Raw genomic sequence first — 19,613 nt, 5'->3', positions numbered from 1 at the left:
ACAGATTATTTCAAAATCTTGCCAGTGCCGCTTAATTTGTAATGAATCACAAGGCCCCGCTTATTGTGAAAAAAATATATGACATTCTTATAATAATAATGTTGCTTCTTATATTAATATTAAGTGTTAGCAAGTTTCGTATAAGATATTGCACGTAACAAATTGCTTACAATTTTCTCATAGCTTTATAATTTTAGAATTAAATGTTTCAAATATAAGGAAAGCATAGATACGTCACCAAGATCTACGTGACGTCATAGGCTGTTGAATGGCCGAAAGCCAAAGGCTAAACGAAACGTCGAGGCAGGCTTTATAGCTGAGTAGGTAGAGGGCAAATGGCTGCCGTGTGGGTGAATAATAATGCGTAGCCAGTGTAAGACAAGTGATAAAAATCGTGATAAAGTGCGTGTACGATGTTACTGAAGGGCCGATTATCGGAGAAGAAGAACCGGAGGCATCATGGGAAAAACACCAAAGCCACAGCCGGTAAGTGGATAGATTGGTATACCAGGAAATTTGCGAAATGGTTCGCCTGCCAGTCGACGAGATAGCCCTGCTGCGTTCTCGGTCCCTCTAATCGTTTTCCATGGTATCAACACAACATGGCCGAACATGTGAAGATTAATTACGTGATATTAACTTACATGTAGTGAATAAATATAAGAGAAATTTCCAACAAAAGTGTATTCAATGTAAACGATACTTCTATATGCGTGTCAAAAATTCATAGAAGCATAAATGTTTGAACCATAAAATGTCAAGATAAATATATATTTAAAAAATATGTATTTCTTGGAGTAAAAAAATATCTTTCGTATTATGTTTATGAAATTTAATCATAGAATACGTGATTGGAATGTGTCAGTTTCAAGGTTATGTACAAAAGCGTGCACACTTTAAGAATCGTGTATTTGTAGTTTACTCCACTAAGATGGCGGCTAATTTGTTGAAGTAATAATCATTAAGTTAAATAGTAATCGTGATTAAGATAGAATGTTGTGGTTTTATACATTATTTCCAAGGATAATACATGCTACAAAGCAGCTAGTGAGGTTATGCTGTTTTCAATATGGATGCCTCACACGCTTGCATGTATAAATGCATTTCGTTTTGGTGTGTGTTAGTAAACATGATTCACTGTTGCTTCTGTTACTTCAGTTATTTCCCTAATACTCGGCCTTGGTATGAATTAAATAATGGGATAGGATAGTAACATCGTTTGGTTTCAAATTCAAGTGAATTTAAGAATGAGGAGCGAATGTTGACTATACATCGAATGTGTATACGATTATTATCAATGGATCTGAACTTCGTCTCTTGGATTGACATGCATTGTTATTAACGATGAAATATCGTCGTTATCGTTTAACAATAGTTGTTTTCTTCACTCGAATGAAACACCATATCTTCGTAGAATATTATCACGTTAGAGTTTGCCAGACATTGGCCTTTTTACATATTAACTGCGTAGCTATTAATTTTACAAGTAATTACATTTTTCCTGTAGAAAACGAATTGTATATGTTACGTTCATATTTCTAGGTAAACAAGCTTCCAAGAATGTTAGTCACTTACACAACAGTATTCGTTAATTAATATTTAATTGCGTGGATTTACTAGAAAGAGTGCACCATATAACTATTATTATATATGATATGTATATATATGTAGATCCACAACATTAATCGTTAGGTGTTATCCACGCCAGTACATATATATATGTATGTATGTATGTATAACCTGTTTTGCACAATATGCATTACTAATATGTACGCATTAATGACATAGTCTCGTTTTGCTTTAATCTCATACAATATTATTATGCGTTCGACCAAAAGTTGCTTTCACTTTCCTTGAAAATATATCATATTTTCGTGTTCGCCACTTCATATACCGGTAATAGTATTCTAAAAATAGTATGTATGTAGCTTGTGTACTACGACTAAACACTTTTAACTACATGGATAATTTTACGAGATATTTATAGATTTAATTGAGCGGAATCCTCGATCATAAAATTATTTCAATACTATTCCGAACGAGATCCCAGTTCGTTTCGCGCATGTCACACGGAAAGTGCGTGTTAGTGAAACCGTGAAAATGCATTCTTAGCATGCTGTGATAAGAATAGAGCAAGGAAGATAGAGTAAGATAACAAATAGAGGAGAGGTACGTACACGTTCGTACGTAATCGGCGCACTTATGTGAACAAGTGTGTGCATGCATACCGTCACTATGCCATATGGAAACATACATCCAATAGCCTCACACAAGGATAATTGTATAAGTGCATGTGTTACCATGACGATAAAGACGCGGATCGATGTTTTTAACCCGGCGGAACGCATCAAGTTGATTTCGCGTCCGATACCTTGCGATATTTCTGTCTTCGTATTGCGCTTTTCCGTTCCATACCGTATCGTATACCTACAACTTGATCGATCGAGTTTAAGGCATGCGGTTTTTACAACGTGTGAATTGGAAAGTTTGCGAGATCCTTTCAAGTTTGTGGATACCACGAACATCAAATTGTCGTTCATTTTGGAACGATCACTTAATTTCTATTTTATATCGAAATTGATTTTTCTTATTAATTACGTTAACCCTTTATGTGCTGAAAATTTTATGATTCAAATCCCATATAAATTTATTCCTATCCTCGATATAAATAACCAGCATAATACCAGAAGAAATAACGAATTTGTTATTCCTCTTTTTTATGAATTACACAATTTCTTCTTTTTAACAGTTATTGTACAACACCAAGGAAATCGAAGAAACGAAAGAACGTCTTTAAATTTAGCGAGAATAAAAGACCGTTCATATAGAGCTCGGCCCGTGATAAGACTTCTAATTGTTATTCGCATTCGTTAACGACGCTCGATGGGCCACATGACCTGACGCTTTTTAAAATACATATGTCTTTCTTTTCGGTAATTACAATCGTCTGTTTATTCTTCTGAATGTAGGTTATTATCTAATTCGGTTTACTCCGAAAGTTTCAGATCTTTGCGAACAAGATAACAATTTCAATGATTGTCTGCAATATCTAGAAGTATATTTAACCAGATATCGTGTCCTTGAAAGTCTCTTAATTTCTTGATAATACCAGTTAATGATGATGGTTTATTCGTTGAAATCTCTTGGTCATTGACCAACTTCATGGTCTAGTTGTAGCATTTATTCCTCTTCTTTTTCTTTTTATTCCGATATGATAGTGATACGGCGATATCAGCTTTATGTAGTTATATAAACTTCGTCCATCGTAAAATCTGTACCTCGCAATAGTCAAATATACGCCACTGTAGTTGTCCACGTATCGTCGACAGGTATTTTTCGAATCGGGTAACGGTATCCATGTGGCCAAATGAAGTGAAACTAGTTTTCTCTGTCTATGAGTTTTACGGTGTATTTACCGATAAAAAACTCATTTTCACGGACTTGATTTCAAGAGATACTCGATACTGTTCTAGTGTATCTATTTTAACCTTCGAATCGTATTTCCCTATCGGTAGAAAATTTTCAAATTTACTTGGATTTCCAATTTCTTGCATCTAGTCATTTTTTTTTTGCTTATAGATTCTCTAATTTTTAGTGTATTACTTCATTTCCGTCTTTTATTTTGTTAAAACGAAAGCAAGATTGGAAGATAAACAGTATCCGAGTATAGCAAGATTAAGCATTATTTCTTAATATCGTGAACATCATAATATTACAAGATAAAGAATAGAATAATTACTCGCGAACTCAGTAAACACGTATCCTTGTCGATTTAATTTCGAAGATACGGAGTACCAATTACGGTATTACGTTGCAGTAATACTATTAATATGTGAGTTTATAGCACGATAAACAGTGTAAAATATGCGGTAATAATGAATGAATGTCGATTACAACAAATACTATACTACGCTGGTCGAAACGGACGAAAAAAAGTTGATTCTGCTTATATCGTTGAATATAAGCAATGCTAAACATTGATTGCTTCATCGTCGAGTGTTTACCTCGATTGACACTACATATGCGCTCCTATACTATATTGTTATTAATACACCGTGCAACAAGATTAATCAGAGAACATTGGACGTAAGGAAAATAAATCAATTGGGTCCTTATCAAAATTGTCCAAAGTTCTACGAACGTATTGGCTTCAGTGTACTCGTTTAATTGATGGCAACGAACGAGCCGCGGCTAGCACAGTGAATCTAAACGAGCCTTTTAATATCGAAGCAGACCCATTTGAATAATAATAATAATCATTTCATCGACGTGTACTGATGCAACGGTTTACTTGTGCTGCATACTTTTCTTGCTGTAACGATCGTCCTGTTACTTTCTATTCTATGAAAGATTTCTATTAGAACATTCCAAAAGTCTTTGTGTCTTCTTTTGGAAATAAAACTCACACAGAAATACAAAGCAAAGACTTTCGAAAAGACTTTGAAGCGCTCTAATACAGTTGAAGATCAGCAAATTATCATCCTTTTTTCCCTTATTTTCTTCTTTCCCTTTTTATCCATCTTTTTATTTCTACTTATGTCCTTTTTTGTCGAATTACTTTATTAGTCTGGTATCTCAATATTTTTGTTCGACGAGTTGGAGAGGCTTAATTCGGATATTTGGATGCGAATGCACACGCCGGCAAATTATCATACGCCTAAAAGTTGTCAAGGACCTGGCCAGGATCGTTTTGCGTTTTTAGCCGAGCCTCGGCAAAATTTCTCGGAGGAATAACGGTCAATGAATCCAGCATCGGGTGTTAAGCGACTCAAGGTCTTTGTAATCTAGTCTCAATCACCGTCAATCTACACTGATCTTAACAATTTATGGCGGTGCCACCTTCTCGCCCGATGCAGCCTTTCCCATTCTCAATTCTCGGCCAAACCGCTTCCTTCGTACTTTCTTACTAGATATACTACTTTAGATATACCAACTTTTTATGTCCTCTATACATATTGATAGATTTACAGTATTATCAATTTTCTTTGGTAGAAACATTCTATCTTGGATTGCGATGTCGGTATGCTCTTGAAACATTCGTATCTAATAATAACGATAATGAAATATTTATATAGGTGACATCATACAGTCGAAAAAATATTCACTATTGTAACCCTCTGTAAAATAAGAGAGATTTATTTATTTACTGAATATTATAGAGAGTACTATACTTTGGACATTTTATATATTTTTACATATCAAGCGTATTCTTTGCATTTTTGTATCTTCAAATTTCCCATAGGCAAATAAAAATTCATTAGGTAACAATAAAAGAGTTAGGTTCCAATTGGAGTTTCCAATTGGAAATTCACTCGAGAGACCAGTACGATCGGACTCCTCTATTTTTTTTCTCTTGGTTGTCCACTGCATTTCATTTGGCCTACAATTTCTGCCTGACCACAGAGGGACGACTGGCGCCGCGGCGCCCGACGCCACCTCTTTAGATACTATCGCCCTCGTCATGGTTTATCCCAGGGGTTACATTTAGCAGGAAAATCGTGCTATCGAATTAATTGACGCATAGACTGCGGCATATCTGTATCACACATTCGTCATGAGAAACGCGTTCGAATTTCGATAAAATCCTTTTTTCTTATTCGCTGGTAAATGTAACAAATACTATCATTTGTTTTATAATATTCAAACATATCGAATCCATTTAAAATGCGATTTTCCCCTCGTTAAATCGCAAGTATCGCGAAATGTTACGTAACCAGTGTTGATATCATCGTTGTATTATCAACGTTTGAATTATACTGATGCATCGCGCGACTTTCAATCCGAACTTTTCGCCTCTTCTCATTTCTCATCTATTTTTGCAACTTAATCTAAATAATCTGTTGCTTTTCAATACGCTATCTATTTGCCAGTCAATTTTCGAACATCATCGGATTCTGGTATACGCATTTATCAAGAGAATGTTATATAACGCTAACTATCGATTCGTGTCCTTTCGAGAATAATTGGCATTCTAGCTTCAAACAGAAGAAACTTACCTTTTCCTCGAATAATCGCAAGGCGATTCTCACGCGGTTTTATAGTATTCGCATCAGTTAGTTACTTTATCATGCTTTGTGCATGGTGTGATAACACGTGAACGTTATCTACGTTAGTTCGCAAGATATGCTAAACATGCAAACGTTCATTTTTCAAAATTCAAGATCAACGCGTTAAAAAATGGAGAGAGGAATGATATAGCGAGTGATATAATTATATCGATATTTGTTATTATTTGCGATAAGGATCTACGACGGATATATTATGCGTGTTAAATAAAGCATTTTCAAACTTCATTATCGTTGTAACGATAGATTGTCACGATTATATCGGTAAAGTCTGAAATAAATAGAACAATGTAGATAGCAGTTACATGATATTAGTACAAATATATACCAATTTGACAGAGGTTATTCAAATATTTCTATATTATTTTCTAATGAAATTACCTTCGACACTAATTAAAAGTTTAAAATGAACATTTATAAAATATATCTGCGATTTCTATAATATTATTTTGATTTCCTCTGGTTAACGTTTCATAACTTCTACGTATTCTACTAGATCTCTTTCAAATTGGACTAACATATTCGTGATATTATTATAGTGCTAACGTAGTTTCAAAGTTTCACATAACTCGCAACACATTCATAATGCGCGCAATATATTCATAAAAGGATACTACAAGTACTCGAGTATTTTCGTGATTTACTGTACATCCAGAAGCGTGTAAAATATAAAAATTCGATGATTTCCTCGAGACAGTCCGTAATTTTGCGACTCATTGACGAAAATGTTTCGATTCCAGCGTACGATCGCTAGAACCGATAAAGTTATCGTTGAACGCGACCTAAAAAACAGACATTCCATATGTCGCAGTCCAATAAGATCGATCGACTTGCGAGGGCATGTTTGCGAACGGAGCGTGATCGCTTATGTAACGTTTCGAATTTTTCTCGGTTTTCAGCGCATTGAACCGATTATCAGGAAACCGGTGCGATTCTTTCTCTCGTCTTTTCGCACGAGCCTGGCTACCGTTGTCGCGACGGAAAGCACGTTCGTTCATAAAATGTTGCAAGAATGAAGAATGCGTCAGTAATCGCGGTCGAACGAGGAGAACGGTTCTCGCGATACGCCGTTCCGCTGCCACGCCACGCTCATAGAATATATCGAATAAATCGCGAATGTGCATGAAATCATCGCGAGAATGCCACCAGGGGGGTAGATTTGCGTCACAAGCGAGCTCCGTTGGATCGTGAGATGATTTGGTTTTTGTGTTTATTTACATATACCCAAGACCAATCCATTTCCTTCTTCTTCCTGTTTTTGCAATTATACATGCGTAATGCTGCTCGAGATGCATATATTTTTCCCGCTCAATCGGCCGTCGATCGATGTTATCGTGAGTTTTTATAAGAAGTCGATGTTACGCCGACGTTATTTATGCGATATTTACGAATAATAACGAATCGACGCGACGATTAAATTATACTCGTTCCCATCAAATGAGAGGTTCCTGGCGAAGTACGCGATGCAAGGGGAATTTCAAGGTGGAATTTCTTGTATGCATTGGATGCTTTTAGCTAGACATATAGTATAGTTGTATGATAACTATATGTATAATATATGTATATATATACATATGTGTGCAAAATATGTATATTACATATATACTGATTACATAAACATACGGATGAATAGTTGATATAATAGGACTTCTTTACCTCTCTATGTGATATTTCCCGCTAATCACGAATCTTTATTTAGATTATTCTATCATTCATTTGTATTCTACGGTTATGCTCTATTACTCTCTGTATCTATGTGCGCTCGTAAAAATATGAATTTACATAAACATTTACATAAACAGTCTACTCATATCACGAGCTATCCTCTGTCAGTAAATTTTAAAACGTGTTTGTCTAAAAATACAAGTGAGCATAAAAAGATTTTACATGTATCTACCTATGTATCTGTCGGATCAACTACGATTTCCACAGGGTTAAATCCCATTGATAACGCATCGATCCGCGGGCTAAAGGGGATCCGCAATCTATTTGAACTTTTATTGTGAGATTAATAACGCGATTCGCGATAAACTGAACACATAGCACGTATATAGGAACCCTCGAATTCGAGCGGATCTTGCTCAGCTTTTTCACATCTGGCCGGATCTCAAAATCTGCCGCGGAACATTAAGCGCGTTTCACGGGCTCGCCAAAATTTCGGACGTCGTGAAGTAGGAATGCATTTGCTGTTTGATTCGTAAATATGTCATATGCATATTCAGCTTCATATTTATGTAGCTAAATCAGTTTCTACGATATACATCGAGTACAAAGCGGAAGTTTAGCTCATTTGCGGTTTCCAGCTTGTTTTTTCTACTTCAACCAGGAAAGTCTGATAATAATAGACTTCTTTCGTGCAATACAAGACGTTAGTGGCCCCTTTAATCCGAGAGGAATCGGTAGTTACTGGGGAAAACCAGTTTCGCGTTGTTCATGAACGATCAACTCACCCTTCGTGTTCCTCTTTCGTATTCGTACAGCGCGTTTCAATCGACCTTGTCGTTACCTTCTTGGAATTCATGCTTCGAGCAAAGAGAAAATATGAAATATCATAATGTCCTCGGGCACCGGTGTTGTTCGAACGGCGACTTCGCCCGGACTACCTCGAAAGATCGCTTTCCGCTTTCGTTCCATTCGAGTGTTAGCCAGAATTATTTTAATTAAATTGTCGTTTAGTTTAATTAAATTTAAAGAATTAAATTCTACATAATTTTCATTGTTCTTAATTTCCATTGAAAATATTAGATATTATACCGACTTGGTTAGAGAGACTGGAGTTTCTAATTTATGGAAAGTGATTGAATGTAATTAACACGCACTAGAATTTAGAGAATTTCATTCTGTGCGTCATAATGCTAAATGTAGTTGTCAGTTTTTAAGTATCGAGGACCTAATAACGAGTATATCAAAATAATGCAAAGGCGAAAATAATCAAAATGATCGGATTCGGTGTTGCATAGTTGAGTCTTTCAAATATATATTTTATTTGTATTGTTATGTTATATTATATATGCACATACACAAACGTATGTAACACTTTGCAACACCATATTTGAAGCAATTAGGGGTTACGCTTCTGAACGAAGCAGAATGAACAGCGAGGATGAAATACGACGTTGCTTAATGGCTACGTTCTTATTATATCAAACTGAATAATACTGTTAAATGTTGCTCCAAAACTTAGACTTCATTGCACTGACCTTTCTATCAAGACTTAACCAGTATACACTCTTTTCTCGCGTCATCAAGAAAATTTAACGTAAAAGCTTGCATCGCGATTATGCAATCAGACATTTGAAAGATACTAATACGCCAGATAATTTGCGTATTCCTTCTTTTTCTTTCTTTGCCATTCATTTAATTTCTGCGTAACGGGATTCAGCGATGGAATGCTATTTTATTAAAAAAATACCAGTGTACCAACCTACACTGTTATGGTTGTCAGCTCTTCACATAACCATCGTTTGGCTGACTGATAAAAAATTTACGCCGTGTCATGTAACTCGTTACACAAGATTAGCCAGAAGCAAAACGTTTCGCCGCGACGCATTTTCGTCGTAAGGCAACAGCGGATCGTCAAGACAGAGATGAAGATGGGTCGTGGTCAAAGTATGTGCTTGACTCGGATTAATAAGGCCAATTGCAGTCGTTAAAAAGACTCGAGTTTTTCTGGCGCTTCGACAGCAGGCAACGATTAGAGCGTATCTTTCTCGATTCTCCTTAGACATTAATTAATAGAGCGACGATTTCGCTTGATAAATGCGAAGTGAATTATTCGCAGTGCTCGTTCGACTTAATCTGCGATAAACGAAGCCGATTCGTGCTTCTATCGAGCGACTATATCGTGTTTTAATATCGATGCTTGTATCGTTATTGTCGTCGCGTTTCGAATTCTTTCTCTTGTAATAAGTCGATATCTGTCTTTCTCGTACGTTGAACAATTTTTTATATTTCTTTGTACACGATCCTTTTGGTGTAAAAAATTTTATGACCGACACGGAGAAACTTAGAAAGTAACCAAAAACGAGGAGATCCGAGAAGCAATAAAAGTATCACAAATGGAATGCAAAAATCATATAAAATCAATGCCAACATGCACAAAAGCATTTATTCGTACATATAGAAATGTCACAGGATATTTAATAATACAGGTAAATGAAAATTACAATTATTTAATATATATCATTTAGTATTTATCGAAAATCCTAATAAAGTTAACTTTTAATGTGAGACGATGATTTAAGTATGCTATAAAGCACTCACACTGGGACATTTGTTCCCTGAAATTAATGGGCTGGCTGAATTCCTGTAAAGTTAAGTGGCCCAGTAGATTTTCAGGATTTTTGACTGCCTTGGTATTCGATGTTAACATGTTTGGTTTGGATAGCTCGTCGTTTGGAATCGTCGAAAGTCGATTTTTGTTGTTTCTTATAGTTCCGTAATTTAATGTCCACGTCAGTTTCAACACGTGTCTTTCGTTTTGATCTTAGAGATATTTTGCGCTGTCATCGTAGTAACAGTTATACATATGTATGAAGATAATCGGATATGAGAGCAGTGAGAGAAAAGGATAAAAGACAGGACAAGGAGAGTGATTCACAGGTATTCCTATTTAACAACATTAATAAATGTTAACTCGTCCAAGGATCTTTTTCTTGATTGTAAATTAGGAGAATATGAAGGAGCAACTGATACAATGTCTGCATCACTGTGTCTGCCACGCATTTGTATTTTCACGTTTGATCTTTTGAAGTCTACAGAACAGAAGAAAATCCATTAGCTGCTATTTTTAACAAAAGACGCGTGATTTACACGAACATCATGGTATGTAATATATATGTCCAAGTATATTTGTATAATATCTGAAATATACAGGGTGAATCACGCCACTGGGTCGGGTTGTAGCTCGGATTTCATTGAAAATAAAAAGAATTTGTAGAGAGAAAAATTGAATGACGTGCTAAGATTTATGTTCGTAGCTACTCTTTTTTTTCTTTTTTATGCAACGATTTAGTATGCACGGGGAAAGTGCAATTGCGCTGTTCTTTTTAAATGGAACTCTATAGTTTGTTATTAACCATTCGATGCATCTTTCAGTTCTTTAGGAAAAAGTATTAAGGTACTTGGATCGAAAAATGCCTAGTTTAAAAGGCATTTGATTTTAGTTCCAGTAAATTTATTATATAAAAGACAAGAAAAACATAAACACAAGCATTCCGCTTTACGTTTGTCCTTGTTTGTCATACGCTAAGTTCTACAAAACTGCAATTAAAATATCTTTTAAGGTAAATATTTTTCGACGCAAGTACCTTAACACTTCTTTGTAGAATATTAAAAAATGCATCGAATGGTTAATACAAAATTATAGAGTTGCATTTAGAAAAAGGAATGGAATTATACTTTTCCGGTATATCGAAGCATACTAAAAAAAAGCGAGTAAAATCCGCGAACATGCATCTTATCGTGCCATTCGATTTTTCTCTGTACGTTTTTCCTCTGTCATCGACGAAATCGGAGCTACAGCCGGGTCCAGTTACGTGGTTCGCTCTATATAGCTATATACATGGCCTTCAAATCAGATAGAGTAAAGACTGCAGAAATTAGCAGGATAGCCTACTAGTAATAAGAGGAGTTAGATTCGTCAAAAAACGGACATCAACTCGATAGCCGCGTGACTAGATCCATTAAGAGTACGTGAAACATAACAACATTCGTGCCGATAATTCGACAGACGTCGTAACATCGTAACGATTTTGAATAGGAAAACGACGATAACGGCAATAAACTGCGTGGTAGTTAATAGAAATTCGTTCCTAATCGATCGTCAAGGTCGTTAACATATCTCACTCTTAAGAATAATTGTCTACCAACTGCGATAAGACGTCTGACTAGACGGTGCTTACTGTGATAGACCTGGGTCACCGACTCTCCTATGTACGACGTCGAAAGAAGCATTAAACGACAAGAGTAAAGCGGTCTCAAGGTCGTTTTCAATATCGTCTCGAAATGCTACCTGTGCCAGGTAAAAAAATTTATTTCGAGTCGAGCTTCGATGCAAAAGAAATTCTTTTCGAAAATTGAAGGTACATCGCGTTATCAGCTCTATCGTTAATTATAATAGAGTCCGCCTGATGTAAACTAGATAATACTATTGGGACAATGAAATTTTCGAATAATAGAGCTATCATTTTTCTGATACGAAATTTCATTTATTCAAATACGGACTAAGATTAATCGACAGATTCCTTAAATATTTACGTATCCAATATCTTTTTGATCGCTAAGTTACATAATTTTGTCAACATAGGTAAGTGCATAGACTTACATTCTTGTCATACTTCGAACCATCCAAGTTGTTTTTCGAATGCCACGAATGCCTCGACGTAACAAGGCGCTTCTCCATCAGCATTTTCGTTTGCTGTTTGCATTTGTATAAAATCGTCATTATTATCGTCTTTATCGCAATGAAACCATTTCGTTACATCGGTATATTTAAGGTTTTCCTACCGTTGCCAGCATCTGCAGAGAATCTACGTGCTTTAGATAATTTTTGACATCGTGTTCTTGTTTTCTAATATTTGCGATTATGGCTTTTCCAATATCGTGTGTTTTTACTAATTCTGTCGCACTTACGTCATTTTTGGGTTTTTTTAATTACGTCATATTTTGTCCCGATAATTAGAAAGAAATTATTGGAATCAGAATTTACTTAATCGAACGAAGGAAAAAGAATATATTTGGTATATATTACATTCGCGTAATAATAGACGTTTATAACGGGTGTTCGGATAAGGGAGGCTCTACTACATTGCCAATTCTGAAACGAAAGATTTTTGGAGGCAAACATGGATCTACTTCTGATCCATATCGAAAATTTGGATTCCGAAATTGTTGAAGAAACTTTGTAGACTTTCGATAATCGAATAAAAAATTCTCAAATTTGCTTGGCAAATATTTGCACCAAGAGGGTAGAGGTGCCTTCCCTTTTAATCAAAAAGGTCTAATTTCTTCGGTCAAGTATTCAAATACTACGAGATGTTATTCAAACGTTTAAACATAGATTCTGAATATAGGGAAGCTTTGTTCTCGAACATTGATCCATCGAGAAACACGTGGCTTTTTTTAGTCTTGGTCTGTTAAAAGAAGCAACGAGTGTATCGTGCACCGGTCTTGTATTAATTAACATTTTACATAACATAAAGTCCGTTAACGTGTCGTAACAAATCGACGCGATGAGCTTCTGGTCTGGGAATGATTACGAAACACGTTTAAATGTATTGCTGGCTGTTAATTTACGGTCAGGGGATGTTTCGACATTGATCAGTTTTCGATGGTGTTTTCATTATCGATGTGACAAAACCTCGGCTTCGAGATTCTTTCTACACATTTTTATCAAAAATTGACAGATATATTATTATTGTTATTAAATAGGTAATATTATTATACTAATTATTAAATAGGTACGTACGATTCATACATATGAATCGCTTCATCGAGGATCATACACTAATAAATTACAATTACAAAATTAATTAATCACATTTTAATAAATAAATACATCGCATTCACGCTGTCGGTGTGCTACCAACATCTTTTGTACAAAATCTAATTAACTATCGTGCTTTCGATTCCCACGACTGTCTCCATTCTCGAAGTTGCCGTACTATCAAACAACCCCTTGGCTGATTACTTGCCATGGATGGTGGCCAAAATATCTTTTGGCAGACTGTCATAAATCGTTCCTAGCGAACTATGAACGCTTATTGGTAGTTCCATTTCGGTTCCATCTACTTTACGTAGATTCCTGAACGTATTTACGAATTCAGACGACAGGTTGTCGGGAATTAATGGATGTTATCGCATTGCTTAATTAATTTTGCTTCGATGAGTTTGAACGTACGAAAAAGTAATCTCATTTCGCTTCACTTGTTCCGAACACTAGGGCTAATCTGCTCTGCATCGTGCTTATCCAAAATTCGCTTCTTTTTTGTTATCTTTACACGGTACTTGAATCACGTGTCGTGTGTTTCGTTTGATTGGCAGGTGGGCACTCCGTCTTATAACTTCATATAGCGAATCGTTGTCGTGTGATAGTTCAGGTACGTATAGACTGGCGAGATGTTACCTTTAGATGACGATAGATCAGGTATGTACCCGTATATCGTGCGTATAGAATAATAGAAGAATCGATGTTTTCCAAGTTAAATGGAACTAAAGCGAATTACGGTTCGAAAATGGCTTGATGAATCGGTGATTTTATATACGTAACGAAAATCAAATTAACTTGTTAATTGGACCGTTTTATAATCACCGTGTTAAAAATCAATAAAGATCAGATGAGTTGATAAAAAAAGTTAGGAGAGACAAATCAGAAGGTTACGAGATCTTGGAATTAAAACAAGGACAAGTATATACATTATACATATTGTAACAAGTTTATTTTACATACTGCACTTTATTTTAAGCTTATTCTACTTTGCATATTTTCTATATCCTCGCATGTTGCGTACAATTTTGCACCTTTATGTTTTCCATAAACATTTACAGTCTGCCTATTATTGTACAGTTATTAAATTAGTATCCATGATAATTAGTCTGTCTGGCTTTATTTTAGCCATGGAATATCGTATTATGTTACAGAGCTAATATACTAAACTGGAAAAATGAGAAATGGATGTGGTTTAAACATAGAAAAATTGTTGCTTTCTTTAAATATGAAATAAAATCATGCAGCTACTTACATGCACATATATTTCGATCTATTCTTTTTCCACTTGTCTCAGCTCGAATATTATTGCTTCGTCGCTTCGTCAAATCATCGAAGAATCGTCAAAATGTACTTTGAATCTGCAATTAATTAAACGAGTTCTCGTTTCTCATCGAATGTATTTCCTGCATAGATATCAGCCTGGTAAAATGAAGAAGAATCATCGAAATGCTCTTTGAGTTTGCAGTTAGTGGGATCGGAAGTGTGGTTGGATGACAGCGTTCTCTGCTAAAGAAGGTCGGCAGATAATAACTAATACTAACGACGCCGACACTGCTGCTTTTCTAGTCTCACACGTGACTTCTGTTCGCGACCGTTAATCTCTATTTGCACCGTCTCGTTTCGCCGATAACTTATGCAAACGTAAAGATGTTGGGCACACGGAACACGCAACGATGAATCGAATATTTCGAAATGAAAACAGTGAAAAACGATCGATAAGTCGTTTTCCGGTTGAATCGCGTCGGCGCGCGTCGAAAATCTCGCAACAGAATGATGTTTCTTGGAACGATTGCAACAACGATCGTCGAATCCATTATCGCGGGCAATTAAGTTGCGTTCAAGGCGGAAATAACTTAACGTGGCATGATTACACGTTTAATTGCGAATTTTTCTCCGGCGCTACCAGAAAACAATCCGATGCTTACGAAATAATACGCGCCAGAAACGAACGAAGAGAGTTATCTACGTGTCTTGTTCTTTTTTATTTTTCTGCTTTTAATTTAATTAGATGCTTGTAATTTACTTGGATATTGTAACTCGAATCGTAGGATAAATTTCGCTTTCTTATTTAAAGAAAATAATCAATAGCTTGTAATTTATTCCATATCATTAGGTTGTCCGAAAAGTTTCTTCCGTTTTATGAGGAAGTAATAGACGCACGACGTTTTTTGTTTTATATTGTTTTGTCGAATTACGTACGATCTATTTTGTTCTGCTGGGATAAACACCGCGACATTTCAAACACTTGGCTTCACGTTTGTATGAAGGTGCACTGTTGTAAAAAACACGTTTGCGAAAGAAAGACACTTTCCGGACAACCTGATACTTATCGTCCCTTGGAAAAGAACCTAATTTTATTTTATGATTTCTGTGGTGCCATCCATCGTCCAACATACGTTTACTAGCTAATATTAGTATATTCCATTTATTGCATAATAAATCCCAAGTAAAGGAAAAAGAATATATTTGTGGAAAATGTAACAAAAAATTCTTCTTGTATGTTGGGATTAGTTAGATGTTCGCGATATAAGTTCCCAGCGTTTTTCTCAAACGATAAGCATAAGAAATATATGAAGGTGCAAATATACAAATGGTTCAAAGTGAACTGCATATTCACTATAATATCTTTTTTGCAAGTACAAAAATGCATGTGCGTTTTACAGCTACGCTATTTTTCTTTCAATGACTTTTGTTATTCTACGAAAAGAAAAGTGTTAGGGTAACTTGGTGGAAAACTGGTTAGTTTAAAAGATATTGTAACTTAAATTTTATAGAATTTATCATATGTAGGACAAAGGAAATATAAATACAAGAGTACTGCGTTACGTCTTTTCTCATTTTCCATATGGTACTCTTACAAAATTGTAGTTAAAAGTCTTTTAAACTATTCGTTCTTCGACCATGTTACCATAATACTTTTTTTCGTAGAATAGCGAAAGGATTCGATGTATGAAAAAAGGGGGCTTCTATTAAAAAAAAAAAGTAACGCAGCTGCAAAACGCACAAGCATTTTTGCACTTGCGAAAAGGATATTATAGTGAATATATAATTCATTTTCAATCATTCATGTTTTTTCTTTTTCTTTTTTTCTCGTATCTATAATTTACGAGAAAAAAGCTATCAACTAATGGCGTGTAAATCACGTACATAGCTCGTATCGTTCGTATAGCTTACACGATATTGTAGAAATAAGTAAAATGTGATTCTGGTAATTAGTCAGAGTACTTTGACTTGCTAAAAGGCAACACACATTCTTCGACTAAATGACAGGAAAAAAGTCGATAGGATTCTCTGTTAGCGCAGCGTTCGAGTATCGCAGGTGAAAGGTGAGATCCCTGCAGAGTTTCGAGGAAACATGAAGATTAATTGATTGCAGAACGTTTTGCTTTGTCACTTTATTAATTATTTTCTAGAAAAACGATAGATCATGATGAACTTGTGAATTTATCAACGTCACAATGTAATAAATGCACGTGTCTTGATTTGTTCAATCATTGATCAGTTCACGAAGAAAATATACTTCGGAAATCTAAGATTCAAAGTATCTGTAAACAATTGCTGATCCATCAAACTTTCATAATTAATCAGTTGCAGACCTGTAATGTTTATTTCTAAAAGTTCACTATTTTCATTATTTTGTAACTTAAATTTCTGAATTTTTGTTACTTTTCAATCTTAATATCGATCTGTGTGCAGGAGGTTTCACATAAAAATTAATTTAAGAAGATAGCACGGAAAAGTCAGAGAGAAAGGGCTTCGCCAAGTAGAACATCGCGGAAAAGGGGAAAAGTAAAGTCCGCGTCGCGCGAGCGAAGTCGAGCGATTGATCGACCTTTTGGGTCATTTCGATTCAACACGAAGTAATTTTAGCACTTGCCAAGAATCCAATATACAGTCTGAAAGACAGAGAAAGAGAATATCACTATCTGTTCCGCGGACTATTGTTTTCGTTATCAGTGAACCTCGCGAGCTTCGATGAACGCTCGACAGTGTGAGAATCGCGGAGCGATAGCAGGCCGTTCCACCTAACGATAAATCCTCTGCAGTCCAGTTCGAGAAAAGCGCGACTATTTAATGATCGTACGGATCAAGAAGCCTGAGCGAATGACCCGTAATAATTTTGCCTCGATTATTTATTGTTTCCGCGGCTACCGCGTCGACGAAACAGAGAGGCCGACGTACGCTCGCCTTCCAACAATATGGAAGTCATTGCCTCTCTATTATTTATTTATTTATTTATTATTACGTAGTCCGTGCCTTTCGGCTTTGGACGAGCTTTCGGTTTTACATCTCGTTTACCTATTACGATTTTTACATCCTATCAGTCTTATGGCGTTATCACCTTATTGCCTTCTCCCTTATATGTATCTAAACTCTTTTCTTTGTCTATCTCTCTTTTTTTTATATATCTACTCCCCCCCCTCTTATCCACTTTATTATATTGCACTCCATTATATAATCTGTCTCTAAAACTATGGCAACTTTTGGGGTTTTGCCTGGTTGCTGTGCTTCCTTATTGTCGTTCCTCCCCGTCTTGTATTGCCCATTTTTTCTCCATTATTGTTATCAATTCTATTCATTGCTTCTCTATTTTATTTAATTCGTATTAAACAAATTCTTTAGTCATAAAAATTTACCAGGCTTACGGATATCGAAAAGTTATTTTGAAAGGATTTTATAATTAAATGCTCGTTACTGCGTAACACGGAACACTTGCGATCTTTGCACACTGTATTTGTTGTTTCTTTATCCGTTTAATTTATTTTAAACGATATTATATTATAATGTACGAAAGTTTTTCAGGAATCGTCGAGGAACACAGTGTTTTTACCAAATAGGAAAGGTGACAAGGCAATTTTAATTTACTTGCTAAGGTTGATCGATTAAGAGACCTTTGTCAAGTAAATAAATGACATATTGATTGTTCATGTTATTTACTGACAACTTGATCAATAATGTATTTCCTAAGAGATAATTGGTATAGTTAAATATTCATTAAAATGCAAATTAGAACGAAGTAATTCAAATAATTGAAGTTATTGCGTATTTTATCATGAAGTTGTTTGAAATTGGAGTACTTTCCTGAAGTTGTTTGAAGCTGTACTACTTTCTTCAATATATTTTATAGCTATTATACAAGAGCCCAATAAAAGTCATCGCCGCGACACACGTACTGTAATTCAGGTAATCGCTATTGCTATTTGCGAAAAGATAGCAGTGGCGAGATTATCTACCGTGGCGTTATACAACCGCGGCGAGAACTCTTTTCAGACTGATATTCGGTGAACAATGAGTGGCATATCAGTTTTCTCTGCCTGGGGGCTTGCGACAGATTTTCGACAGTGATTCGTCGAGAATCCGAGCCGCTTTTGATAACTGTCACATCCAACTGTGCTAAATTTAAAGAAATGAACGAAAAATCTGCTAGCTCCTTTTTAATATAACAAAAGTTCTCAACCACATAACGTAGGTACTGAAATTAATTAACCAATAAAATTCGCGTTACATCAGCTTAATCACTGCCATATACAATTACGCTAAATTTATAAAAAAAAGGAAGGAGACTATACTAGCCTTCTGCGATCTAACAAAATAAATTCAATTACGTAACGTACTCAAATTAATTAATCGATTAATTTTCATCGTATCATACAGAGTCAGAGAACAGAAAGGAAAGAAAGGAATTTGTTATAACGAGAAATCTCTTTCATTCCGTGTTTAATTCAGTTGCAAACCAAGATATCAATAGCAAAATAATTCGCTTTCAAATCAACTGCTTTCGGTCGAAGCGTTCACGATCTGCCCTGATCGCTCGTTTTCGAATAGCTCGATTGAATCGACGAGCAAAATTTCGAAAGAATACGTACGGTTTATCGGTTGAAAACAATTTATTGGCAGCACTGTGTCGATAACGATTATTGACAGGCTAAGCAGGCTCGCTTGGCCGATTTATGGGCTATTCTATCACCTCGTACAGTTCACAAGGCATATAGATACACTACGAACGTTTATAATGACGCAGATGCGTCGATGACAAATTCTAGGCATAATCTTAATGC

General features: G+C 35.6%; 1 protein-coding gene and 1 long non-coding RNA gene across 2 annotated transcripts in view; one reads left to right on the top strand and one right to left on the bottom strand.

Annotated features, from left to right (window-relative positions):
* Positions 1 to 276: 276 nt before the first annotated feature.
* NFAT (nuclear factor of activated T cells 3) overlaps positions 277 to 19,613 on the top strand; it is a 58,277-nt gene continuing 38,940 nt past the window's right edge. Inside the window, exon 1 of the mRNA XM_033334412.2 lies at positions 277 to 486. Coding sequence (XP_033190303.1) covers positions 414 to 486 — 73 coding nt within the window. The 5' untranslated portion in view covers positions 277 to 413. The remainder of the gene's footprint in view (positions 487 to 19,613) is intronic.
* LOC143302546 (uncharacterized) lies at positions 14,478 to 15,330 on the bottom strand. The gene is made up of 2 exons (XR_013058137.1): positions 14,807 to 15,330; positions 14,478 to 14,720 (listed from the first exon to the last, which is right to left on the bottom strand). It is a non-coding gene; the product is annotated as an uncharacterized LOC143302546 (long non-coding RNA).

The sequence above is a fragment of the Bombus vancouverensis genome, chromosome 4 (assembly GCF_051014615.1).
Source record: "Bombus vancouverensis nearcticus chromosome 4, iyBomVanc1_principal, whole genome shotgun sequence".
NCBI classification, from domain to species: domain Eukaryota; kingdom Metazoa; phylum Arthropoda; class Insecta; order Hymenoptera; family Apidae; genus Bombus; species Bombus vancouverensis.
The sequence above is the reverse complement of the archived record's forward strand: the minus strand, read 5'-3'. Positions and strand labels throughout refer to the sequence as shown.